Source organism: Parus major, chromosome 6, assembly GCF_001522545.3.
Source record: "Parus major isolate Abel chromosome 6, Parus_major1.1, whole genome shotgun sequence".
NCBI classification, from domain to species: Eukaryota; Metazoa; Chordata; class Aves; order Passeriformes; family Paridae; genus Parus; species Parus major.
This window is the reverse complement of record NC_031775.1, coordinates 11,214,609-11,240,732: the sequence shown is the minus strand read 5'-3', so window position 1 is coordinate 11,240,732 and position 26,124 is coordinate 11,214,609. Positions and strand designations below refer to the sequence as shown.

The 26,124-nt window shown below is 39.8% G+C and overlaps 1 protein-coding gene across 5 annotated transcripts in view; it reads left to right on the top strand.

The window, feature by feature from the left end:
- The window catches only part of ZSWIM8 (zinc finger SWIM-type containing 8), a 56,767-nt gene that overhangs the window by 20,629 nt on the left and 10,014 nt on the right, over positions 1 to 26,124 (top strand). For 4 of the 5 annotated variants that reach the window (XM_015632875.3, XM_033515830.1, XM_015632873.3 and 1 more), the window contains exons 2-19: positions 525 to 678; positions 1,842 to 1,936; positions 6,663 to 6,835; positions 8,548 to 8,655; positions 11,435 to 11,516; positions 12,109 to 12,229; positions 12,574 to 12,775; positions 13,657 to 13,832; positions 16,183 to 17,191; positions 17,987 to 18,118; positions 18,642 to 18,821; positions 20,097 to 20,280; positions 20,840 to 20,938; positions 21,834 to 21,958; positions 23,220 to 23,451; positions 23,712 to 23,864; positions 24,815 to 25,037; positions 25,220 to 25,509. In XM_015632875.3, coding sequence (XP_015488361.1) covers positions 525 to 678; positions 1,842 to 1,936; positions 6,663 to 6,835; positions 8,548 to 8,655; positions 11,435 to 11,516; positions 12,109 to 12,229; positions 12,574 to 12,775; positions 13,657 to 13,832; positions 16,183 to 17,191; positions 17,987 to 18,118; positions 18,642 to 18,821; positions 20,097 to 20,280; positions 20,840 to 20,938; positions 21,834 to 21,958; positions 23,220 to 23,451; positions 23,712 to 23,864; positions 24,815 to 25,037; positions 25,220 to 25,509 — 3,738 coding nt within the window. The remainder of the gene's footprint in view (positions 1 to 524; positions 679 to 1,841; positions 1,937 to 6,662; positions 6,836 to 8,547; positions 8,656 to 11,434; positions 11,517 to 12,108; positions 12,230 to 12,573; positions 12,776 to 13,656; positions 13,833 to 16,182; positions 17,192 to 17,986; positions 18,119 to 18,641; positions 18,822 to 20,096; positions 20,281 to 20,839; positions 20,939 to 21,833; positions 21,959 to 23,219; positions 23,452 to 23,711; positions 23,865 to 24,814; positions 25,038 to 25,219; positions 25,510 to 26,124) is intronic. The other variant, XM_015632874.3, reaches the window with a different exon arrangement.

The following is a 26,124-nucleotide window of genomic DNA, read 5'->3' as shown; positions in this document are numbered from 1 at the left end:
GAGGTGAAAGGAATAAACCACCAAATACTAATTGAAATTAAAACCTTGTAAATAGCTGAATGTAGAATATTGTCAAAAAAAGTCAACACTAAGGTTCCTGGATATAACCATTCCATTGCTATTTGTTCACATATGTTGTATTAGTTCTTTGTGTAAACTGGAGTTCGCAGAATGTTGCTGCCTTGTCGTAACCAAAATGTGTGAAAAATACTTGGTTACCTTAAGTCTTGCTAAACAAGGTCAGTTTTGTCAGGAGGCAAACTGCTAGGCTGATGCAGCTCTTTAGGCCAAGGACTGATTTTTTTGGGATGTGTGCCCACGCCCTGAGTGACTGAAAAGAAATGTGGAGTTGAGAGACAACTCTTCAAGAGATTTCTGTGCTGACTTTTACTATCCATCAAAGATGGTCTTTAACGTGGTGAGATAAAAGAGAAAGTGGAAGAGCTCCCTGCTTTGACGTCTTTAGCCTCTCACAAGTTTTATTCTCTGAATGGCTAATTGTGTTTTGTTTCTTTTCTTGCAAGATGGGCTGGTGATCCCATTGGTGGAACTCTCTGCAAAACAGGTTGCATTTCACATTCCATTTGAGGTGGTGGAGAAAGTTTATCCTCCAGTGCCTGAACAACTGCAACTTCGAATCGCCTTCTGGAGCTTCCCAGAAAATGAGGAGGATATCAGGTAACAAATACTATTTATTTTTCACTGATGCTTAAGAAAAGGTTCTGTTCACTTGAGGAGAATCATTGTCCTTTTAATGTCCTGTATTGGTGCTTCTGTGGCTCTCACATGCCTTTTGTAATACATGGATAGATTACTGTGTGATATGCTGTGATATGGGGCTTTATTCTGGGGTGAGCTGCCTTGCATATGTGCCAGGAAAACCACATAGATATCTAGGTTCTGTCTGTAAAAGATAGCAAAATAAATGCACCCTTTAGTTTGACTAACAGTAGGCCAGCTTGTAGAGTTTTGTCCTTATATTAGTCTTATGAAGTCATCTTTCCAGTTTGAACTGGTTGGTGGAGTCAGAGCTCTACTGGGTTCAGAAATTGCCAAAGAGGGCTTGCTGAGTGTGCTGTGCAATTCTTTTGTTCATGTAAATAGGAGAACCAAAATTTGCTGAATACACCAGTGATCAGAGTTGATATAGTCAGATGACTATATTTCTTATGTTTCCACATTATCTGTGTGACTATATAGTCAAAGATTTTCTGGTTTTAGATCTATTTCTAAGCTTTGCTGAAGGTTTTATATTATAGGAGGTCTACCCATGTAACTATGCATTCAGAATTTTATTCCAAAGTAGTGATACTATACTCTTATAGAAAGAGTCTTGGTGAAAGTTCTTGGGTATATTTGTCTAAGGTTCAGGTATCAGATGGGGGAGGTAATGTCAGAAGTGCTGATGTGAGATCACCTGCTAAGGAATAGAGCAAGCCAACTGGTTGTATATGCTCATTGTTCTGATGAATACAGATATAAAGAAACCTCACAAGAGCACACAGGTGATTAGTCTAGAAGGAGTTTTTACTGTGACATGCTAACATTAGACCTTGAACTATATTTTACTATATAAAGGCTTGGTTTTAGACTATGAATGAATTTGCATTTCAGCGCCATAGGTGGAAATTTCTAAAACTGCTAGTGGCTATACACAAACTCAGTTAGAAAGAGACTGACAATTTTTTATGGTTGAATTGTAATGTCAAAATAGCAGGAGAGATCTAGTCTTTGTATTCAAGATAGCAAGGGTTTTTCAAAGCCACGTCAGCAAAGAGGATAATACTGTGAAGTTCCTCAAAACCAGAGCGATCCTGACACGTTCTGTTTATGTCTTGCAGGTTGTACTCATGCTTGGCGAATGGCAGTGCAGATGAGTTCCAGCGAGGGGAACAGCTCTTCCGGGTGAGGGCTGTCAAAGACCCTCTCCAGATAGGTAAGAACAGTGGAGCTTCATGTATCTAGACACTTCAGAGTCCCAAAATCATATCTGCAATGGGACAACAGTGCTATGACCATGTCTCAAAAAAAGCTTTTCTGGCATCCTAGCTGAAACTCCCTGCCAAATTTGTTCTTTCTAATGTCTTTAGCTAAATGCTGTGTTTTATTTTGGCCTCAGTCAGCTCAGCTGTGAAATGGACTAAAAGGTCAGAAATGTTCTGATCCTTAATCTGTTTAAGGATTTTGAAAAAAACTGTATAGGATACCTTTTTCTCTGTAATGCTTAAATTCCTCATTGCTAAGGAGAACTTGACTTTCAAGCTATCTGATCAAATGATCAATGCCTAAAGTGCCTGTATGGCACAGAGGAAGGTTTATTCTTGTAGCAAAAGAGTTTTATTAATAGTACAGTTATTAATGTAGCATTTTGGCAGACGGAAATCCTTCTTGCTTGATAGTGGGTTTTATAGCTTCTCCTACTATCTTGTTCTTTTTATGCTTTTTGACTACAGAAGCTAATCTTATCTATACAAAGAGTTAGACTCTGGATTTTTTCATTAAATCCTTTGAAGCAAAGAAGAATATTGTGATAGCTTTTTCAGTGACAGCTGTTTGACCAGAAGGTATTATGTAAAATAAAGGTATTACTGGTATGTTGAGGTGTCAGTCCCATACAGTTGTTTGTTTTTTTTCTGCAAGTGTAAGCTTCAGAATCAGAGTATTATTTGGCATGTGGGAACTGAGCCTGTTGTAATAACAAAAATTATAATATAAAAAACTGTATAATGTTAAGGAGGAAATTTCTTATATTTTCATGTGATGGGGGATAGAGACTTCTGTGGGCCTGTTCAGTTACTAGAACCAGGAATACTTAACCCTCAGTGATGAGTGAAATTAATAAATTTAGGTAAAGAACCCTTAGAAAGGGAATAAAAGGGACATGTACTATAGAGATTTGGAGAGAAGAAAAAGAGAAAGAGAGTTTGCGATATGCAAACTGCAGGAGACTGATGAACTGTTATCTGAATATAGGGTAAAGCTTCTGAAAGGGTATTACCTAGTCCAGTGTCTATTGTAATAGCAATAGCAGGAATTTTTGGGAATAGAAGTGAAAGTGGGAATGGAAGTGACTTATGAAATCTTATTCTTCATACATACATAAGTCAGTACTCATACATAAGTCAGATTGAGTTAAAACTACCTTGTTATAGTGTCAGTGAGCTGTCAGTAGGACCAGATAGTAATTTTGGAGTGTCAACATTGATTTGGAAATTTTGCTAAATAGGATTCAACTGACTCTTGAGGGCATTTATAATCTTCCAGTGTCATGACTGAAGTGCTGAGAGAACCCCCTAAAGGAGTCTGCTAAACTTCAGGAGCCAAATGTTTGAGAGAGAGAAAATGAGTTAAAAAGCAGCTTGCTGAAATTTAGTAATTTCTGGGACTTATACAGTGGAAAAGAGCAAAATATTTGATAGACAGTAAAAGACTGTGGTCAGCACTTGTTTCAGTAATACATTAAAAAGGTGATGAGGTGTAAAGCAACGTACATGAACAAAGGCTAGGAATATTAGTGCAAAACTTGTGACTGGGGGAACAGAAGAGTAAGGAAGAAGAGATGATGAGTGATACGAGGGGAAAACTTGAAAAAAAGACCTGAAAAACTCAAGTGCACATAGAAACAACTGTGGTCCTTGACAAAGGATTATGTGTGTGGAAGGAAGGGAAGAAACTTTGTATAAATAGTAAGGTTGCCTTGCTCTTAGTAGAGGAACTGTATCTAATTGTGGGGATTTGTTTTCCATTAATAGCAGCCCAGAAATGGAGCAGCAGAGATGGGGTGAATATATTTTCAGTTGTCCACTCCAAATGATTTTAAGGTGTGTAGTTGCAGTATTGAGTTTCATACACTGACAAATGGGAGAAGAAACACAGGAAATGAAGCAGCTCTTGAGTGGGGAATTGATTTGGAGAGGGATTGAGCAGTGCATTGTGATACTGTGTTCAGTTGGACAACTCTTGACTTGTGCTTTGTGCTCTTTTTGTCCCATTTCCCTTTGTAGATTTATTTTTTAACCATGCATAATCTTAGCCATTTTGTCCACATGCATATCCATATCCATGATTTCTGAACAGTAGCGCCTCTTCAATACATTCCAAACCCCCAATTTTTTACAGCTTTCAACTGTATATACAGATGGGATTTACTTTTGTAGACCTTCTCCCTCCATTCTCTTTGTAGCTGTCACATACCCACATCGTTGTTGCATTGAAGACATTATCGCTGTTATTAAATGGGTGTGTTTAGATTTCAGGGACTTCTTTTCTGTCTTAGTTTCTTTTTAATAGCTGAGGAAGGCAGCAGCAGGTTCAGCTTGGATTCTAACTTGTCTCCTCCTTTAACAGTGTCTCCACTTTTTAGAGGTTCTCCTGTCTTGGCTTAAAACAAACACTCGTCCAAAATTGCCTTGCTTTGTAGTTCTGTGTAAAAGCTTTTGTTCAGCTCTTGCTTTCTCCTTTTTTTAAAAAAAATTCCTTAACTAAGCAGAGATGTGTGTTTTCTGTTACTTTTATAGGGGCATCAGAACTGTCCCTACAACAGTAACAAAATAGCAATGAAGAAAGGCATGTTGAATGAATTGATGTGGAACCTGGGGACATGATTTAGTGGTGAATGGTGCAGTGCCTGGTTAATGCTTAGGGTAGATGATCCTAGGTGTCTTTTCCAACATCAAAATTTTGCGATTCTTTAATTTTTCCTGGTAAAAGAAACCATTAATTATAATCCAGATTGCTTTCCTCATGTAGTTTCCTGTACCATCCCACAAACAATTGTTCAGTACAGCAAGATTGCTGTTGCAAAAGAATTAACTGGGCAGTGCTGCTTGAATTAGCATTGTAAGTGTCAGACATGTTTGTCAAGCTGCAGATTGATTTGGAGCTTGTAATATGTCATGTTAAACTCCTTAAATTTGGCTCTTTTTATAAGTGTTCTTCCCTTGTTGCATTACCAGTTAACTGTGTTAATAAACAAAGAAGAATGTCATGGTAGGGACTTGGTAAGAGCTTGTAGCTGGAATTGTCTTCTCTAACACCTTTTGTATATTTCCTCTTTTGCAGTGAAACAGAATTTCTGTAATTCCAATTTGTGAAATGCTTAATATGCTTATGTGAAAGTCAGAGCATTACTCTGAGATGCTTTTGGTATAACAGAAGGACTAGCTGAACTGTTTGGGTTGTATTAACCAAATGTGGAGCATAAATTAGAACTGTATCTGGTAATAAGCAGCACAGTAATTTTGTGTGAATGCCTTCTTTTGTTTTGATTCTGTTCCAATTGCTAAAATGGCTGAAGAATTTGCGTGGCATTATGTGCACTAATCAAAATAATCACTCACATTAGGGAGAGGATTTGAATTGTGAACAGAAAAGATAGGTTAAGCAAGGTAAGAACAAATTTGAATTGGTATTGGAATAATATTTTAATATATATTAAAATAGATAAATTAATATATGGGGATTATATTTTATATTTTATTTATATTTTAAGGAGGAAATTATATGCACATTATTTTAAATGAAATAAATTTAGTAGGTCAGATGCATACCTGAACACCATCATTTTTATGATCTCACGATATCATAATAAAAACTTAGTAGTGTGGATTTATAATCTACTTCCTTGTCTTCATGATGGAGAAGCTATCATCTGTCCCGAGCCATATTTTTCCATTTAAGGTAGACTGTTGGACTGAAGTTTGGTTATGACTTCGATGCCCTGGTGCTTTCTGTGCTTCATTAAAACTGAATTTCAGGTTAGCAAAAAGGTTCTGAGGCTGATACTTGTTGCTGTAGAAGATGACTAACTCCTGAGGGGCACCTTCAGGACACGCAGAGATTCATTCTTCTGCTGGCCTTCTGATCTATGTGTCCCTCTGGATGAGCAACATCTCCAGAGGAAGCTGCATTATGACTACAACTCATATGCACTGTTCATGAGTTTACATGGAACTAAGCCTTGTTAAGGTCCTTTGTCATAATTTTTTTGCTTATGGTCACTGGTTAATGGGGCTAGATTAATTCAAGTGTTATTTCTAAAATTTCTCCATTGTTTTTAGTCTAATCAAGAGGTTTTGCATGTCTTTCTGAGTTTGTGATTTGTAAAAAAGGGATATTAACAAAATTGCGAGGTGGTGCATAATTTATGACAAGTGAGTAGTTTCTGAAGCCATAAAGTGGAAGGAAATGTTCAGGTTAAGTGCTGCCTTCTTTAGTTGACTGTGAAATTGTGAAAATTGATTGACTTGGAAATAATTCTGAAGAAATCACCTGGCCCATTCTGCACTGCTGCGAGTTAGCACAGAAGTTATGCCTAAAATGTGTGTAGTCTAGCTTTGACCCTGTAAACAAAACCTGACACTTTCCAGGGATGATTTTATCCAGTTCTGCCTTTCTCTGTTAGATAATAAGAGAAATTAATTAATGTATTAAAAGCTGGTATGTTGGTAATAACACATTATGCTTCTCTGCTAATGTTTAGGCCATAGTTGGTTGGGAAGAAAAAAGTACTGGAGACTCTAGATCCATGTCCATCCTTATATGGATGTTGTTGCCAGACATATTGTTTCAGTGTTTAAATGGCATATACCTGTATTTCTGTGCTGGCTGAATCTTTTCCCCAAATATCCAAAGAGTAACTTTAGACTTGTGAATTTCCACAGGTTTCCACCTGAGTGCCACTGTGGTGCCCCCACAGATGGTGCCCCCCAAGGGCGCGTACAACGTGGCGGTGATGTTTGACCGGTGCCGGATCACGTCGTGCAGCTGCACCTGCGGGGCCGGGGCCAAGTGGTGTGCTCACGTCGTGGCGCTCTGTCTCTTCCGCATCCACAATGTAGGCCTCTAGCACAGCTCTGCTCTCCCCTGGGTGCCTTCTCCCTGTCTCTCCTCAGTACAGTTCTATGCAACATACACTCTTTGGGGAAATGGTTCTTGATGCTCCTTTTGGTTACAGATTGTGCAAATGTCTACGTGTGGTTGCGGTCTGCAGGCTGAATTGTCTGAGGCCCTAAACTCCAGTCTGTCCTTTGGTAATGTGTAGATTCCTAAGGATGGATACTGAATGCTTTTTGGCCCCTTCCTGTTTCTCACTTAAATGCTAAAATCACTTATTATTTCTTCATCTCTGAAAAGAGTGGAAGGTCACCAATAGATAGTCTTTTATTAAAAGCCTTTGTAAGTACAGGATTGAGAAGCTCATTTTTTATGTTGTTTGATCAGAGTGCAGAAGGCAAGCAATTTTGATCACTATTGGCCTTTATGTTCACCAGCCTGTTTTAACACTTGCTGAGCTAACTGTCATTTTGACTTTTAGATTTCAAGAAGTCAGGTTTATGTTTTTATTTGACTGCTTTTATTCTATGTGGCCTCCCATAGAGCAAAAAGTAGGCATTTTATATCATAACCAACTTAAGCTGAAAATATGTAGAATCAGTATGAAATACGCCGGTTGAGGGTTTGGTCTTGCATGCAGTTGAATTTCCTCTGTTTTGGGGAGCTGAGAAACACAGAGGATTAAGTTTTGATGATTGAAAGGAGCTGAAGATTTTCTGCTGTCACAGAACATTTTACAGCTAACATGCTTATGGTCAACTCCAGAACGTTAAATAAGTTCTAATAATCTGCTGAAGCTTGTTAGCATTTCACAATGGACAAGTGTAATTGGCTTAAATTTATACTATTGTGAAATAATCAGAATATTGGTATACGTTCTGTACTTAGGACTGGAGAGCTGGCAAAAAAGTGGGTTCTGCTTTGAATTCTTAGTTTGAGTTTTAAAAGATGGGTATGGAGAGCGAGGCTAGAAAACAAATCATCATTTTTATTTACACTCAGAAAGTTTGGACCCTGTGTAAGATAAAAAGCATTCTTTTGCCTCCAATCTTTTTTCCACATAAAAGTGATAGTGAAAGAATCTTTGTTTGTATAAACTGACTTCTGACACTAGCAAGTTACAAGCCAAGGTATATTGCTCTATGTAGACAAGAAATATCAGAAGTGTCATTATTATGAAACTGCTCTTGACTGTGTACAGGTTAAATTTTAAGCAGGACATTTTTGTTATGTAGAGTGAAAAAGGTTAAGAAGCTAGTGGTGAGATTTTTTATAATCTAACTTGTTCTAAGATATGGAAAGAGTTTTTAAGACTGAATTAAGAAACTCTAATGAGATAAATGAGATGGCTGTGATTCTGTGAAACAGTCCCCACAGAGCTGGTTCATTTGCCAGAAGCTTAAGGGATAATGTCCTATTTCAGAGGTTTGTTTGTGAAATCTCTGCCAGTATTTGTGCAATTGCTAGCAACAACAGATCTTAAGCACAGCTGTTACATCAGTTTCCTTGAAAAAAACCTCTTAAAACCAGTTTTTATAAAGTCTAGACAGTTATTTGCATCTTATCTGGAACACACTACATAATTTCAGAGAAAAAAGATTTGCTATCAAGAGCAAGCATGGCATGCATTGGCACAGTAAATGTTTGTGACACTTCATCAGTTTGCTGGACACAGCTTCATTAATGGTAGTTTGTCTCCTTTTCTTTTTTCAGGCATCTGCAGTGTGCTTACGAGCACCTGTTTCTGAGTCTTTGTCTCGGCTACAAAGAGACCAGTTGCAAAAATTTGCTCAGTACCTAATCAGCGAACTTCCACAACAGGTAAGTGGGGACCATTGACTGACAACTTGTTAAATTCAATTACCTTTATTCTGGGTCAATTTATATGATGTCTTTTGTTGGAAAATAACCAGATATGATATTCAGTCGTGAGCTGCTGGGAAGGCATTCAGGTCTTGCTCTTTTCAGTTTTTCTATTCTGTTTTTCTACAATTGTCTAATGCCAAATAAAAGATTAGAAGTGTCTTAAAAGGAGAAAAAAGAGTGGTGGCTATTCATATCAGCATGAATATATGCTGAGCTTGTGAAAGTTCTAACACAGTAAATCAGTTCATGATTGTTGAAAACCTAGGTCAGCCCAAATCAGCTTGTTTCTTTTTTGTGTGTATGGTTAGTTAAGTGGAGAGAATTACCCAGGTAAAGTACTGTATGTGCCTTAAGTGGGCACTTGCTAATGCACCTAACTGGTAACCTTTTAACTTCCTCCAGTGTAGCTTCTTGGTGATTCATAAAAATCATTCACTGTAATAGACATTAGTCTATTTTTTTAGTCAAAGGCAAAGTCTGCTCTCTTATTCTTTAAATATCTATGTTGTTCAGGGTCAGGTCATTTATATCATCTGCCTAAAATGTTTGCACAAAATACACAAGAATACCCAAGTGATTGTGAAATGTCTGCTTTAAAGTTAAAAGGGCTTGGCAGCTTTTTTATGCTTGTTCAGCTAAAGGAGATTGAGAAAAACTGACCTGCGTGGGTATCTGTCACATTTCAGCAGTGCATTTGTAACACACTGCTCTTAAGTAGGAGGTAGATAACTGGCAGCATGTGCCTAAAATTCATATTATGGTGCTGTGCTTATGACACAAAGATATTCTATTGCTAAAACGTCCTATAAAAAATACTAACGTTCTTCTGAGAGGAAGTAGAGGAATTATATAATATGAAAGTGATATAAAAATACTGCTTTTTTGTTGCTGAGAGATGAGCACCCGCAGTGTGTGCTTCTTGCTGCATTATGTCACAGGCAAAGCTTTTCTTCTCTCCTCAGACTAAGCTTTATGGCATATCTGGTGCTTAACAGGGAAGGGCTTTGAAAGGCTAGTAGTGGTAGTAGTTGTTTCCTGAATGGCATGTGAGTTGTTTGCACACTCTGTGTGTGCTCCTTTCTGCATGGTTTATTTCTCCTTTGGTCACGTGTACCAGCTGTGCATCAGGAACATCTGGATTAATTAATTATTACAATTTTGCTGGATAATCTGATGCATGCTGTCCAACGCTAAAATTAAGGGATTATTGGGAAAGATGTCTTAACCTAAGTTGTATAATTCCTTTGAAAAAGGCAAGGCACACCCCAAATTCTTTCAACAGTCTTATTCCTGGTCTTCAAGATTTCTGGGTGGAGATGGATAGATAGATAGATACACTAATTCCTTGGAACCCCATATTTTGACTACATGATGTAGAATTAGAGTTGGCTGTACATGTGTTCTATTTTATCCTTATTTCCAGTTTGTGAATGACATGTTACAGTATTATAATGCTGAATTACTTTCATGTGTAAGGGAATGATGGCCATAGAAATGCAGCTAGATGTTTTTCAGAATCTCTGTTGAAAGTGTTTTCTGTATCTATGAAAATCATGGAAAAGCAGCTGGAAGTCATTACTTAGTTCTTCGTCCAAGCACTATTTCCCCTTATGAAGCTCGTATTCCTATTCCAATCAAGCACGAATGTCGTAACAAAAAAGACGGAAGGAGAGTCACTGCAGGTCCCTGGTGCTTCAGCCTTAAGGTGTGACACTGCTGAGACCTGTGAATTTTCTTAAAATACGTAGTAATGGAAAAAAAGGTACAAAATAGCTTAGTGCTGAATTTGTTTCTTTAGGTCACTGAAATGCAAACTATCCTTCTGAAGCTTTTTTTCTTTCTATCTGTTTGAGATGTATCTGTATGATTTGCAAATACAGGTGTACTGAATGTGCCTTTCTTTACAGTAAGAGTGATCTTTTACGTCTGCTGTTACACAGAGAGAGGTGGGGGATATCAGACTTTCTGTTGCGAGTCTTAAATCCTGATTATGTAGGTTAATAATTTGCCTGTTCTGTGCATACATACTGAAGGCTAAATGGACCTACACTTTCAGCCCAGACTTAGTGAGGGGAAGAATCTCTTTGTACTGTGTGTTTTTCTTGCAAAAATAGAATGTTAAGGGTATTATCTACATAGGATTTTACAATCAGTGTGAACCTTCTCTGCTATGCTCTGAGTTAGTCCAGAAGCTATGATTAGTTTAGTGCTGAAACTGCATTCATTTACTACTGAATCCCTTTGCTAACTGGATGGTAAATAAACTAAAGTCTGCCCCAAAAATTATGTGTAGATGTATTTTATAGTTTGCTCCCCTGCTCCCATTTGCTTGGGGTTTAGAGAAATTATTTAGGAACAAGAAGTAAAGATCTTTCAAAGTGCAGGAAAATGGTGATCTTGGCAGCAGTGGCTTCCCTAAATTTCAAAATTAGTTGCAGTATCACTTTGTGTGGGCTCCTATTCCTCAAGAAATGAGAAAGGAGCTAATAAACTGTGATGCTTTTGTTTACTTCTTAGGGTGTGACTGCAGAAAGTGAGCCTTGCGTGAGCTGTGAGAGGTGTGACAGCTGGTAGCCATTGTGTGATCTTTAGCACCCTCTGTCGTCCTTTCTGAAAAACGTAGCTCTACATTCCGTACTCCTCAAATTGCTGGAGTGCTTCAGTCACAGTCTTTGGCTGGGTGTAGCAGGATAAGAAGTACTATGTATATTGAAAGTTTGCTGCATGTTTTCAGATTCTTCCAACGGCTCAGCGCTTGCTGGACGAGTTATTATCTTCCCAGTCTACTGCCATCAACACAGTATGTGGGGCCCCAGGTAACTTTAATAGATCTGATTTCAGCAATCTGTATCACAGATAGGAAGAGGATGATAATTTCATTGCTTCAGGTTTCTGATTTGTTAGCCTGTAGCTTGGATTGCAGATGGAAATCAAGGAAAAGGGATGAGTATTGGCATTTACATGTATATATGGCACAGCAACAGGCACCTCAGAGTGCTTGCAGAGGAAGGGAGCATCAGGCAATGCACTTTCTAACAAAGTGTTTTTCTTTTTGATTTAGTATTAAATAGAGACTCCTGGAAATGTTAATTGGAGGGGACCTCTCCCAAGTTCCTGCTTAAAACTGGACTGTTGCTTGGGGTCACCCAACTAACTGTTGGTTACCAGAGATGTTAGAACATTCCTATTTTAGTTCTGCATTACTCTTCTGGTCAAGAAGAAGCTGCTAATTTAATGTTGTTAATGTTGAAAGTAATTTAATGGTAGCATTTTAAGATAATTCTGAGTAGGGTGTTCAGCAATGGGTGACATAACTTGGGTAGCACTGCCTGTGTACTCTGTGGTTGGGCGCATAGAGTAAAATATCTTCAAAGCTCGCAGACTCTAAATGTGTTTTTCTTTTGTAAGATCCCACTGCTGGACCTTCTGCCTCAGATCAAAGCACCTGGTACTTAGATGAATCTACTTTGAGTGATAACATAAAGAAAACCCTTCATAAATTCTGTGGACCCTCTCCTGTTGTTTTCAGGTAAGCTGTTTGCCATTGAAGGGGAAATGGGACATTCATGTGATCTGTAAATTCATTCACCGTATACTCTGTATGCCTTGGACTGAAGGATGCTCAGTTTCATGGTTACTCTTCTGGACTGTACTTTTGTGTAGCTTCTGCAGTGTTATTTCAGTAGAGCAGACTGTGTTTATACACTCTTTTGCTCGTATGGTGTTCTTGAGGTTGTTATGCATTCTGTCTTTTAGGTTACTCATGTCTGTGCCATTGAAGGACAAATATATTTCTGGATACAGATTATAATCAGGAGTTTGTATGACGCTTGATTTAATTTTTTTCTCCTTATTCTTCTTCTTTATGTACAGTGATGTGAATTCAATGTATCTGTCTTCCACTGAGCCACCAGCTGCTGCTGAGTGGGCTTGTCTGCTGCGTCCCCTGCGAGGAAGAGAACCTGAAGGAATCTGGAACTTGCTTTCGATTGTGCGGGAGATGTTTAAGAGACGGGATAGCAATGCAGCTCCTTTGTTGGAGATTCTCACTGACCAGTGTCTCAACTATGAGCAGGTATCTCTTTACTTGGAGTGGGGGGATGTTTTGAGGAGCCAAGCAGAGCCAGTAACTGGTGCTTTGTGTCTGTACAACCCATGGCTGAAAACAGTTATTTTAGTAGCTTACGTGTGTTGTACGCATGTGCTTCTCCACACTAAAAGGATGCTACGATTTGCTCTTCTTCTGATTTAATGGTGTCCTAGTAATATTGTATGCCCCAAATAATTCATCTAACATGAGTATGTAGAGTCTGATTTCTTTTGTTCAATGTATTTGATTAGATTTCTTCCAAGTCAAGGCGATTTATTTTGCTGTTGTTTTGTTTCTGTTTTTTTTTTTTTTAAACAAAACACGTCATGTATGAGCTGACATTTTGATAAAAACTAAATACATATGTTGTGATAGAATCTCAGATTCTTTTGTTATCTTTAGGGAAGATATATTTTGGTGGATTGAAGCAATACTTTTAAAAATTTTGTTAAAATAATATTAGAAAAAAAAATTCCTTTGACAGTTCAGGACTTTGACCTCAGTCTGTAATGTAAATTGTGGTGTAAGTTTCCTTATTGCTCCATCCCATACCTCCACTTTGAGCAAGTAAGGAAATGCTTCTTTTATCACATTTGTTCACTTTTTCTCTCCAAGTGTGAAGGCCTCTAGGAAGTGAACGCCTTGTGAATGTTTTGTTCTTTGGGCTTGTACCTTCTAACCAGAGAAATTTTGAGTCCCTTAGTTCTCACAAACCAATACTGCTTTAATGGGCATAGTTATTTTGGAGTCAAATGAAAACCTGATATTAACTACAGATCCTGTTTCCTTGGGATTATGAGAGAAAGTGAGAGCAGGGGATGAGATGCTGGCCACAGCACAGCTCCATGGAACGTTTTCTTCTGCAGATAACCGGCTGGTGGTACAGCGTGCGAACATCTGCTTCACACAGCAGTGCTAGTGGGCACACAGGGCGCAGCAATGGCCAGTCAGAAGTAGCTGCTCATGCTTGTGCAAGCATGTGTGATGAGATGGTGGTTCTTTGGAGGCTGGCTGTCCTTGACCCAACTATTAGTCCACAGAGGTGAGCTCAAGAATCAGTTCCTGTCTCTCTAATTTCTGTGATGCTCAACTACACTAAAGACTTTCATCCTGTAGATTTCTTGCATTTGTATCATTATGTCAGTACCTGTTCAACCATTAGTCCTTCTGGACTATATGCTATGTAGCATTCAAAACACTATAATTACTTTAATTGCTATCACTGCGTGCTTTTGGCAACATCAAGTATCAGGACTAGCTTGTTTTCTGAGAGTCCTTTCTTACACATACGAGTGTAATTCTGCATTTTAGTGTCCCAGTGGAGAACATTTATTTGAATGATAGCACCAGCTATCAATTAATTTTAAAGGTTTCTATATTTAACCATTCAGCAGTTTAATGGAATTCTGTTTAGCCCAGAACATTCACTCTTGCGTATTTCAAGATGAGCCAGTTCTTACTTTCTGTGCTCTTAGGGAATTTGTTCTTTGCAGTGTATCAGTAAACAGTGTTACCAGCGTATGATTTTCAGTCAGTGTTTTCAATTGTGTGAGAAAAAATTGTGTGGCTTCTTCAGATTTCTAAACCATATTGTGCTATGGTAAATCACTGCCATCTTTATTTAGCAGCATCTTTATTTAGCAGCAGTTGAATAGCAGAGGAGGTACTGAGAGCTCCTGTTGAGATACTGTGGTTGACATTGTAATAGTTTGTTTTGTACATCTTGTCTACAAAGTGTGGTGTGTGAAATGTATTGAATTAGTTTAATGTGCTATAAATTCTCAGAAGTTTCTCAGAACAAATGAAAACAGGATGGTAATTTCAGAACAATTACACATTAACAGGATTTGCTTTCTCTGAATTGTGTAACATTAATACAATGCCCTATGAAAGGCACATTGGGACACTAAAATGGATGTAGTTTCTGTCTTGTACAGTTAAATATGAAGTAGCTAAATATAGGAGTTGAAGACAAATTTAAAAATGTAGGAAACTGCGAATGAGGCTTAAAATAAACACAAACATCAATCAAATCACATAGAAAAAGCATAAAGTATTTTGGCCATTAATAACGCATGAAGTTGTGCTATGTATTCACATTTGCGTTATTTGATGCAGTTCAGATTTGCTCAGATCGCCTACTTGAGCTAATGAATAATTAAAATGCTCCTGCTTGATTACCTATTCTCTTGGTGTTTGAATAGTCTCCAAGGACCCTCTTCTACTTGTGCTTCCCAATCCTTAGAGTGAATCATAAGGAGACTTCACAGATTCTCATCCTCATGTTACTCTTCTGAACTAGTTCCTGCTCCTTTTTCCTTCTGAAAATCTTCTCCTTGATTAAGCTCTACCAGTATGTTTCCTGGTTAATTAATTTCTTGAGTGGAGAAATATAAGTAGTCCATTTTGTTTAGTCCCTTTTGTCCTAATAACCTTTGCACCTAAATTGGTTCTCCTCAATTTTTGTTTTGTTTTCTTGTTCTTTTACTTTTTGAAGCATTGGGATTATACATCAGAAATGTGTGGCAGAAACAGAATGGCAGTTGATTGAGACACCTGGTGAAATTTCTAGAAATGTCTTTTTTTCTTGTATAAGATCACCATTTAGACTATTTTGCTCAAGCGCGTAGGCCCTATGTGAGATTTGGAGCTGGAAAGTGCAGAACTGTTTTGTTCTTCCCATAGTTAATATGGGGCATGGAACTAACTGTGTAACGTGAGTCTGTGTAGTCCTGCCAGCTTGCTGCTTCTTCCAAGTTATTTGAACATCAATTACGGCTGTCCCTATGGTTTGCAACAGCTTGTTCTCCTGAGACCAGCCTGTTAAAGCTTAAATGAAATTGTTGGCCTCTATATAGGCGCATTAAGTTGAAGAGGTAAATGCCTGGGAGTTGAGATTAGGTGGTCCTATCTGTCATTGTGCTTCCCTGGGTAGGCTATTTAGGCTGTGCTTGTCAATGACTTAACTGGGATTATTCACAGGGTTGTTTCACAGCTGCTGCAAACTGTTTTACGAGTGTCTCCAAGGGCAGTTCCCCATGGTACTCACTCATCTGAGACTGCTAAGACTCAAATCACTAACACCTTATTTAGGGGCAGACAAGCGAACAGGGAAGATAGTGTTTTATTTTCAACTTCACAGTTTCTATTGTGCTTTCATGTTGGTGGTGTTCACATTTTGTTTCTGGATCATGAACCTGTCTAGAACCCAGTTGTTAATATACCTGTTCGCTTTTTTCAGCTTGTCTTTAGTGCTGTCTATGTTTAGCTTTAACTTAATTCAGCAGATGATGTTTCTGGCCAAAGCAAGGAAGTGTTCTGTGGGTTAAGTAGTAGTTTGTTGCAGGTGCTTTTTGTGTCTGCTTCCTAACTTGTCCTCTTTTTTCTCTTAGGCGCAGGGATCTTTGCTCACAGCTCAGACAGTGGCAGCTGAAAGTCATAGATAATGTTAAGAGGGGTCAGCACAAGAAGTCCCTAGAAAAGCTCTTCCAAGGTTTCAAGCCAGCTGTAGAAGCCTGTTACTTCAACTGGGAAGAAGCTTATCCCATTCCTGGGATTACATATAGCAGCACTGACAAGAAGAACTCATTCTGTTGGGTAAAGGCCATCCAGCAGAGGAGCTGCCGGTTGCAGTGTGCAGAAAGTGCCTGTGAGGCTGCTAGGACCCATAGCCAGGAGCTTGGGGGACCATGTCTGCAGCCCGGGGACAGGCTGCGGCCTTCTCCTCAGGAGCCGGCGGTTCGTCCCAAGGAACTTAGTGGGAAGCGGAAAGTTGTCTCCGAAACGCCACAGAGAGTTCTGAGACGGCTCTCGGCAGAAGGGGATAAAGCTGTCTACAAGACTGCAGTGAGCAAAGCAAAGTTGCCAGTGAGCAAAGGCTTGAGCAGTAAACATAGTGGGAAACGCCGTATGAGCAGTGAGGACAGCTCTCTGGAGCCGGACTTGGCAGAGATGAGCCTGGATGACAGCAGCTTGGCACTGGGGGCAGAAGCCAGCAATACCTTTAGTTTTACAGAAAGTCCACTGAGCAGGAGCTACAGGGATGCCTTTGAAGAGGATGCTGGAGTGTACTTCTCAGAGGGACCTGAGCCCACTGTCAGGAGCAGTTCCATGGCCAAGAAATCCCCCAAGGATCCTGTGGGGGAGATGGGTAGTGGCGATGATGACCTGCCTTCCGCAGATGAGAACTCTGGTGGCGTGAGTCTGAAGCCAGAAGAAGTGGGAGAGAATGGTGCAGCAGGGGGAGGGGATGATGGAGAAGATGAAGATGATTACCAGGTGTACTATCTGAATCCACAAGAGGTAGCCAAGGAAGATGATGACAAAGCTGAAGGGGGACTTGATGAGGAGCAGGATATATTTGCTGGTATAAAGCCTCTGGAGCAGGAGAACCGGATGGAGGTGAGCTGAATCTAGTTCAAAATGCTGTTTTGCAGTTTTATGTGTTATATAAATCATGGTCTCACCACCCTCATAGCTGTTATCCTGAACCTAGGATGTTGTTAAATCAAGTGCTTAATTACGATGTTATCATAACCAACTGTATTATAAGGTATCTACAAGCCTCATGCAGTAGGTAGCATACATCTGTTTCCCACAAGCTTGATTCCCTATTTCTATGCTAACTGCAAGTGTGTCCCAGTTTTAGTTAGTCCCATCTCACACTCCAGGGTTTACAAACGTAGGAAAAACAGTGTGTGCTTTTCATCTAGTCTCACCCTTGGAAGTGGCAAGAATTATCTGAAATTAAAAACGAGGCTGAGATATTCTCAGCAAGAAAAATTTAAATCCAACCATTTAAGCAGAAGTTCTTTGGAAAGGAGAGGCAGTCTAAATAAACTGTGTCTCCTTCCTGTAATAACCACAAAACATGTTTACAGGTTGCTCCTATATAACCAAGCAGCCAAATGACAATGCATGGAAATAGTGGTAGTTTGAGGTTTAGGTTTTTTTGAGCTATTCTCTGATCTCATAGCACTTGGAGAGAAGATGGGAATTAATCATGTAAGAAAAGGCTTTTTAGGGGAATGCTTCAAGGAGTGGTGGTGAAAGACTAGGCAAGAATGACTCCAAGAATATCTGCTGCTGAAGTTAGTCATGAATTGTGCTTGCAGTCTTTGTGACACGTGGTTTGAGTGGGCTGACTCCAGGCTGGGGTAGTGTGGTTTGAACATGACCATTTGTTCCTTCTTGCAGATCCTGTTTGCCTGTGCAGAGGCACTGTATGCACATGGATACAGTAGTGAGGCTTGCCGCTTGACTGTAGAGCTTGCTAGAGACCTACTGGCCAACCCTCCAGATCTCAAAGTGGAGCAGCCACCAGCTAAGGTAGATAGATGGCAGCAACCTTCAATAGTCTTGATTTTACGGAAGCTCTGTGCAGGTGACCCTGTTTCTTGTGGTTGTCTCCAAAACCTTAGCCTCCTATTTCATAGTGTACATCACTGGAAATGTTAGTAGTTTTGCTGTTTCAGGATAAGAGGGTTGGACGGGAAATAAGCATAAAGTTCTGGAAACTCAGTTGTAGTGACACTAAGCAGTGTTTGTTGTACAGAAGGGTTCCCTTGGAAGGGACAGACGTGTGGCATCTGCCTGCACAGCATCAGTCCAACAGGGGACGTGTCTTGTCCACAGTCCAGCTCTTCCACTGTGTTGTGCTGGGGTGAAATAGGGGAGGCAATGATGTTCAGTGGTAAGCACTGAAATTTGAGATTCCTCAGCAAAAGGAATAAAATCTAAATGTTTTTTATTCTTTCTCCAGTCTATAATTATTGCAAATGATAAGAGGACAAGCATAGAGTCATTTAGGATATTTAGGAAAGTGTCCAGTGACACATTCTTCCTCAAACAGGGCAAAAAGAACAAGGTGTCAACCAGCAAGCAGACGTGGATGGCAACCAACACCTTGTCTAAAGCTGCTTTCTTGCTGACTGTCTTGAGTGAGCGGCTGGAGTACCACAACCTGGCATTCCGAATAGGAATGTTTGCTCTGGAACTGCAGAGACCACCTGCCTCTACCAAGGCTCTGGAGGTAATAAAATATCTCAAAAAGACAGTATCCATAAATGTTGTTCTGTTGGAATGTGTTTGCTCCCATGGTTTAAATTTCAGAAGTTTGGTTGTGCTTTTATATGTTTTCTTAAAATGGATTGCAGTGGAACTAAATTAACTGAGTATACATCCCATTAGCACATGTTGACCTGCTAAAAAAATGTTTAACAGTATCACATCACCTGTTGTTACCTTCTCTGATAGGAAGCTCAGACCTTATGTGCCAACAGGTCTTTGATTTCACATGAAGCTATAGGCCTGAAAATATTTAAATAAGTACAAAATCTTTTATTAATGTATTATTTTGATTAGAACACCCTACTTCTTATCTTAAATATTTTTCATTTCACATCACTCATCTGGGGGAAGATAAAGTAATTTGTAAATATCCATATTTTTATTGGTGAAATGGTTTGAAAGTTATTCCTTAGGGTGAATTGCTGTGATTGTTATGTGTTTGAAAATTGTTGCTTTTGCTGATACCTCATTCACTGACAAGCAAGCATATGCACTGTGCAAGCACATTATTTTGGATGTTCCTTGGAATCCTCCTCCTCTGAGGATTCCTGTTTTGAAAAAGAAGTGTCCTCTGTGTGATTTACAGCTACCTTGCTTTTCATCACAGCAGGGTTGTTCAGTTCCTTAGAGTGTGTGTCGTTGCCAGTTATCCATCAACTACAATTATTACACTAATTATCTGTACTTCTTATGGTCTGATAAGATGATTTTGAGTTTGGCAGTCACTTGCTACCTAAAAGAAAACTACTACTTTCACCAAGAATGGAGAGAATACAGGCACAAAGTAGTGGAATGTCTTCATCCTGATGGCATGTGTGCTGCCATGCTGTATCCATTCTTCTGCTAATCAGTCTCTGGTGTCTCAAATGGGTGTATCACTTAGCATCTTTTCTTCCTGCAGTTATGAGTAACTACCTTTTCCACTGGCCTAATCCAGTTAGATACTTCTGCTGATGTTCTTATGAGAGCTGATGCATTTTTTCTGTATGCAGCTGAAGAATGATCATTTGAGTTAAAACAAATTTGTGTATAAGTATGAAGCAACACTTCCTAGATCTGAAAACCTATTTTCATTGTGGAGGGAATGGTAAAGGTGGCTGGCTATATAGAATTGCTATAATTTAATAAACTAATAAAAACTATTGCTGTACTTTATGCAGAAGGAAAAATGGTCTGCTCCCTACAGGGAACTGTGCTGTTCTCAGCTTTTTTTCTGTTTTTTTGTGGACACTACCAGGTGAAGCTGGCTTATCAGGAATCTGAGATTGCAGCCCTCTTGAAGAAGATTCCCTTGGGCACCAATGAGATGAACACTATTAGAGGAAGAGCTGAGGAACTGCGAGAAGGAACATTGTGTGATTACCGTCCTGTCCTGCCTCTGATGTTGGCAAGCTTTATATTTGATGTCCTGTGCACTCCAGGTACTGATTGCATTGGCCTGAGTGTGTGCAGGGCATTTTCTGAGATGCCAGGTCTTGAGAGATTTTCAAAGAGAAACTGTCTTCTGTATAAGAATGAACACAGTTTTATTCTTCATGTGATGTTGCTTGCACCTGCCTCTACCTTGCTTTAAAGATACTTTTTTCCCCAGTGGAACTGGTTCGCCTTCTGCCTACATTTGAAAACAACTGTGCACTTAACACATTTCAGCACTCTGTGTGTTTGTAAAATAGTTATAAATCATTGACTTTTCTACTTTTATGCTGGTTATATTCAGAGGAAGCTAATATAAATCTAGAATTTAAAACGAGCACAGCAACCTGGGATTAGAAGACTGACTTGGCACTATACCTCATTTGGAGCCTTCTGAGCTTAGAGAGAAATGGAAAAAAAACCCATAAGGTGCTGTGGTCTTGAAACTGGTATGAGGCTAAGAGTAGAACCAAAGCTTTGCAAATTCAGGAAGCTCTCAGAAAATGTATTTTGCTTTTGAAGCCTTAGCTTTGAAAGATGAACACTAATTCTGTTGTCTTCTTTCAGTGGTTTCTCCTACAGGCTCCAGGCCCCCAAGCCGTAATTGGAATAATGAAATGCCTGGAGATGAAGAACTTGGCTTTGAGGCAGCTGTTGCTGCTCTTGGTAAGAATCTTTTACAAGAAAAGTCTGCCTTCATCCATATTCTGCATACTTTCCCATTTTGAATGGTGAGAGTTAGTAGTTCATTCCAGTTTGGTGCAGAGATAGAAATGTTTGCTGAGTTTGACAGAATCAGATGCAGGATTCCACATGCCAGGGTTGAGGTCTCCTTGTGAAGCTGTGAAAAAATGGAAGGAGAACACAGAATGAGAACTCAATGTTTAGGTAGTAACAAGAATTTTAGCTTTCTGTTTGCTCTTTTGTCTTGAAATATGTATTGCCTGGACTTCAATGGAAATGGACAGTTTCAGGGAACAAAAGATAATAATTTCTGAAGAGATTAGACAATGGTAGTGAAAGATAAGTACTCTCAAGTATTATCATATAATTCAGGATCTTAGCATAATACTGAATTCTTGCCTTATTTGCTTCACAACAAAGCAGTGATAATATAAGTGTTATGATGACAGTACTGTATGTGTGTTTTAAAGCAGTGCATAAAAAGGAATAAAATGGATTAGACAAGGCCTGCTCTGTTACCTCATTTCTGAAAGCAAGAAGATGAGTTTTTTTTAATGGTGTTGGAATGTTGGCTTGTAGCATCTGCAGAAACGAAAAGATTTGTTTCAAGAAAGGGTTGTAGGCTTGCCTGGACTCTTCCTGTGGCCTTTTAGTATCTGGTTGTTCTGACAGTTGTGGCAAGCTTAGTATTCCAAGGACAGACTGCAGCTTCTGTTTATTCATGGCCTATTTCTGAAGTAAAGTAGGGGAAAAAAAAAATCTTATTTTGCCTTTAACAGTGAGGCAAATAAAACAGCCCTGAGGTATAGACAGTACTTAGGATGTAGTGTAGTCCTATGAGCTCACTTGTCTCTTCATCCTCTTTTATGGGCTGCAGGTATGAAAACAACTGTCAGTGAAGCAGAACATCCTCTGTTGTGTGAGGGCACACGAAGGGAGAAAGGGGATCTGGCTCTAGCCCTGATGATTATGTACAAGGATGATCAGTCTAAGCTGAAGAAGGTGAGTTTCCCTTTGAAAGGGGAGAGGGAGAAAGAAAGCAAAATCATGTTTGGGTTTTGATGGATTTGGTAGTTTTGACAGTGAGTATAAGTTGCTGTGTCACATGCTGATGTTTTACAAGCTATGTTGTGGTATTTATATTCATCCACTGCTGCAAAACCTGACTGTATGGAGTGCATTGCCCTGGGAGAGGCACTCTTTCCACAGGTTTCTTAAGATTGTCACTGCTTTCATTGCTAAGACAAGTCCACCCCTAAAGGTTTTTGGTGTGCAGTCTGTGTGTGGTCCACGAATTACATATGTTTTGCTGCAGGGATATTGACTTGCAGAGCAGTATAGCTATCAAAGCCTCTTTTTCTTAACCTCTCACCTCTTTGATATACTAGTTCAGTATACCTGTGTCTTAATTTCCTATGCAAGAGAGAGAGTAAAGCACTGCCTGTCCACCCCAAAGGAAGAAAAAGTATGAAAAAATGCTGAAGCTTCAGAAAGGTTTTTATTAATCTTTTATGTTCATAAATTCTCCTACACTGCAAGAACTGCATTATTAGTGTCTTTCGTCTCCTAAAAGAGAAGCATTTTTGCTATAGTCTCCTCCAGGGAATAACAGGAACACTGTGATATTAATCATCTGCGCATAAATGGTCTGTCAGACTTGTGGTGTTGATTAAATATGGAGAACAAACAGTAGAAGTGGACAAACCCTTAGAATGTGGTGATGAATTGTTCCCCAATTACATAATAAATTACAACAAGGAAATATTACTGTAGGCCAGTATAAAGCAGTTTCTCTAGTGGCTTTGCCAGTTTCTCTGTAATGTATGACAGAATTTTCTGAAGAGTGAATATGGAATTTTTGTGACTTAAACAACAATATCTGGCAGAACTAAAGTTAGAAATGCTGTCCTTGATATATTATTATTGTTGCTTTTTTTTTTTTTTTTTGAGCTTTGGATTCTTTTCAAGTAAAGAGAATGGCTGTTTCAAGTGAAAATGTGATATCACTGAGTCTTTGGTGGCTCAAGTAATGTAGACCACATGGCTCTCAACTGTGGATTGCATTGTGGGTTCAGGAAGGTGATGCATATTTTCTAGAAAATAAGCATTTTTTTTTTTTTTTCCGACAAATGAAACTTGTTGTCCACAAGTTTCCACAACAACAAGAAGTTGATTTGGTATTTTCCCTCTTTGTCTTACTGTAATGCCTGGTCTCTTACTCTTCTGCTGAGTGCCTTTTTATTTTCTCTCCTTGTTGCTGAAGATTTTAGACAAACTGCTGGACAGAGAGAGTCAAACCCACAAACCACAGACACTGAGTTCCTTCTACTCATCCAGCAAGCCTACAGTTGCAAGTCAAAAATCTCCTTCCAAACATGCTGCCCAGTCTGCTGCAGCTATCCAACAGCTTCCAGGGACTTCTGTCACTCAGCAAGCTGCAGTAAGCACTGCAGTCCAGAGCAGTCCTGAGAACTTTGTGGAGAAGAGTACACAGGGTAAGAAGTGCTTTGTAACAGCTGTGCTAAAATTTTCCATAGTTACAGCCTATTTTCCAAATTTTGCATTAAATCATCTTGGCCTAGTGTCAGATAATCTTTATAACTGAAAGAAAACCAAGATAATCCTGCTCATAAATACAATTTATTTTATAAAAATCCTTTCTCTTTTAATATTTATATCTTTTAAATGGCCATGTCTGGTTTTAGAGATACAGAAACAAGATGATGTTTACTTTGTCACTGTTCTGTTTGTGCAGAGAGCTCTCAGAGGTCCCCCTGTGAGCCAGCTGCAGAGGCCACTGTTTTGAAACAAGAGGGAAAGGTCCCCAGTCGGCTGGCCCTTGGAAACCGAGGTGGATACAATGGGAGATGTTGGGGTTCACCTGTCAGGCAGAAGAAGAAGCACACAGGTGGGAATGGACTAGCTCATACAGCATCTAGTGCTCTGTTAGTCAGTCTGCTGGGGTGTACCCAAGAAAGCCAGAGAGGAACTTTTTTATGAGGACATGTAGTGATATGAAAAAGGATAACTGCTTTAAACTGAAAGAGGAGAGATTTAGATTGGACATTAGGATAAAGTTCTTTATTGTTACACTCTGAACACGTTGCACAGAGAGGTGGTGGATGCCCCATCCCTGGGAGTGTTCAAGACCAGGTTGGATGGGGCTTTGAGCAACCTGTTCTATGACTCTGGGATTTTACTTGTCAGCCTTTCCTGTACAACAGAAGCAGCTGAGTGTCTCTGAGGTGTTTGACATGGACAGATAAGATTGGCTCCATAAATTTCCTCCCCCTTTCTATATGGCAAGTTACCATGCCTGTCTTGCACCAGTTATGTTCTGTGTGATGGATTAAATACCTGGAGCTGAATGACTGCTGACTCTGGGAGTGTAGCACTGTGCTCCTGGATCTAGAAACAAATTCAGAGAAGCTGCTGCCTCACTACACTTCTCTTGGGAAGGGTATAAGTTAGAAGCAGAGGATGTGAAGGTTGTTCAGCATATATCTGAAGCATTTTCTTTATATAATCTATGTAACTTGACTTTGTATGCATATTTGCTTCTTTTTGTTGTACTTTGCTACAAAGCTTGGCAAGTGGAGTGAGGGGCTGTGATGGTGTGAAGGGGGAAATAAAGATACCTTCTTCTTGGACTCTGCTGCATTTTAATCCAAGAACTACAAAATGGCACTAATGTCTATGATCGAACTGATTTGATTTAATATCTCTTAATTTACAGTGAATTCCTGTCAGCCCTAAGGCAGTCACTGACATAACCAATCTTATATGGTTTGTAGTTTATCTGTCTACATTGCATTTACCAGACCTGGTGACATTTCTGTGCTGCTTCTGGTGTTGTAGGCATGGCTAGTATTGACAGCAGTGCTCCTGAAACCACCTCTGACAGTTCTCCAACGCTCAGTCGGCGTCCCCTACGTGGGGGCTGGGCAACAACATCCTGGGGCAGAGGACAGGACAGTGACAGCATCAGCAGTTCTTCAAGTGATTCACTAGGATCTTCGTCTTCCAGTGGCAGTAGGAGAGCCAGTGGGGGAGCCCGTGCAAAGACTGTGGAAGTTGGCAGGTAATGAATAATACTAATGCACAGAGCCAACCTCTAGGCTTGATGTCGGAGACCTGGCATATATGCATTTAGAAATACTTTATGGGGAAGATTTGCTTTGTTTCTTCTGGACCCTAAAGACAGGAGTTCCAGCTGGCAAACTTGGGGTACTTGTCTGAAAGATCCCTCTGTCTTTCTTCTAGGTATAAAGGGAGGCGGCTGGAGAGCCATGCTCCTCATGTCCCAAACCAGCCCTCAGAGGCAGCTGCGCACTTCTACTTTGAATTGGCCAAGACAGTCCTTATCAAAGCAGGTGGAAACAGCAGTACCTCGATCTTCACCCACCCTTCCTCCAGTGGTGGGCACCAGGGACCACACCGCAACCTTCACCTCTGCGCCTTTGAGATTGGGCTGTATGCACTAGGGCTGCACAACTTCGTGTCTCCCAACTGGCTCTCTCGAACTTACTCCTCCCATGTCTCTTGGATCACAGGTTACAGCAAAGCTTTATTGGGAGGCTTACTTTTGGGCAGGAAGTGGGGTTAGGGAGGCAAGCTTGTTCTTGAAAACAGTGATGCTGATGTGCTGTAGGAGCCATCTAAGCATCTCACACAGCTGCAGTAGTTTCTCATCAGCAGTGGGGCTTACTTTGGCCTGGAAAGTTCTTGTGACCTCTTCCTTCTTGTTTGTACTGCAACATGCTTCAGTCTAAAAAGCCCACTTCTCATAGAGACTGGTCTTTACCTCTCCTTCAGAGGTATGCTGAAGAGACAGACATTTTTCAAGTCTGAACATGCTCTTTGGATGCATTCAGTTTTCACTTTCCTTGTCCTGGTTCCTTGTCCTGGTTCCTTGCACCCCTACCTACTGCCTATCCGTATGGCTTCTAGAGGCCTAAAAACCACACCTTTGAAAATTCGTGTTTTCCTGACATGATGAAATAGACTGACAGTCCAGACTGGTTTGTGGGTACTCCAGTCAGCTATAGTGAGTACTTTTTGCAATTTCCAATGCATGTTAACTTAGGTAATGGTGTCCTCACTCACCATTTGTTCATTGAGGGCTCTTGTTTGTTCTGTGTTTTGGGAGGAAGAACCTAAATTTGATG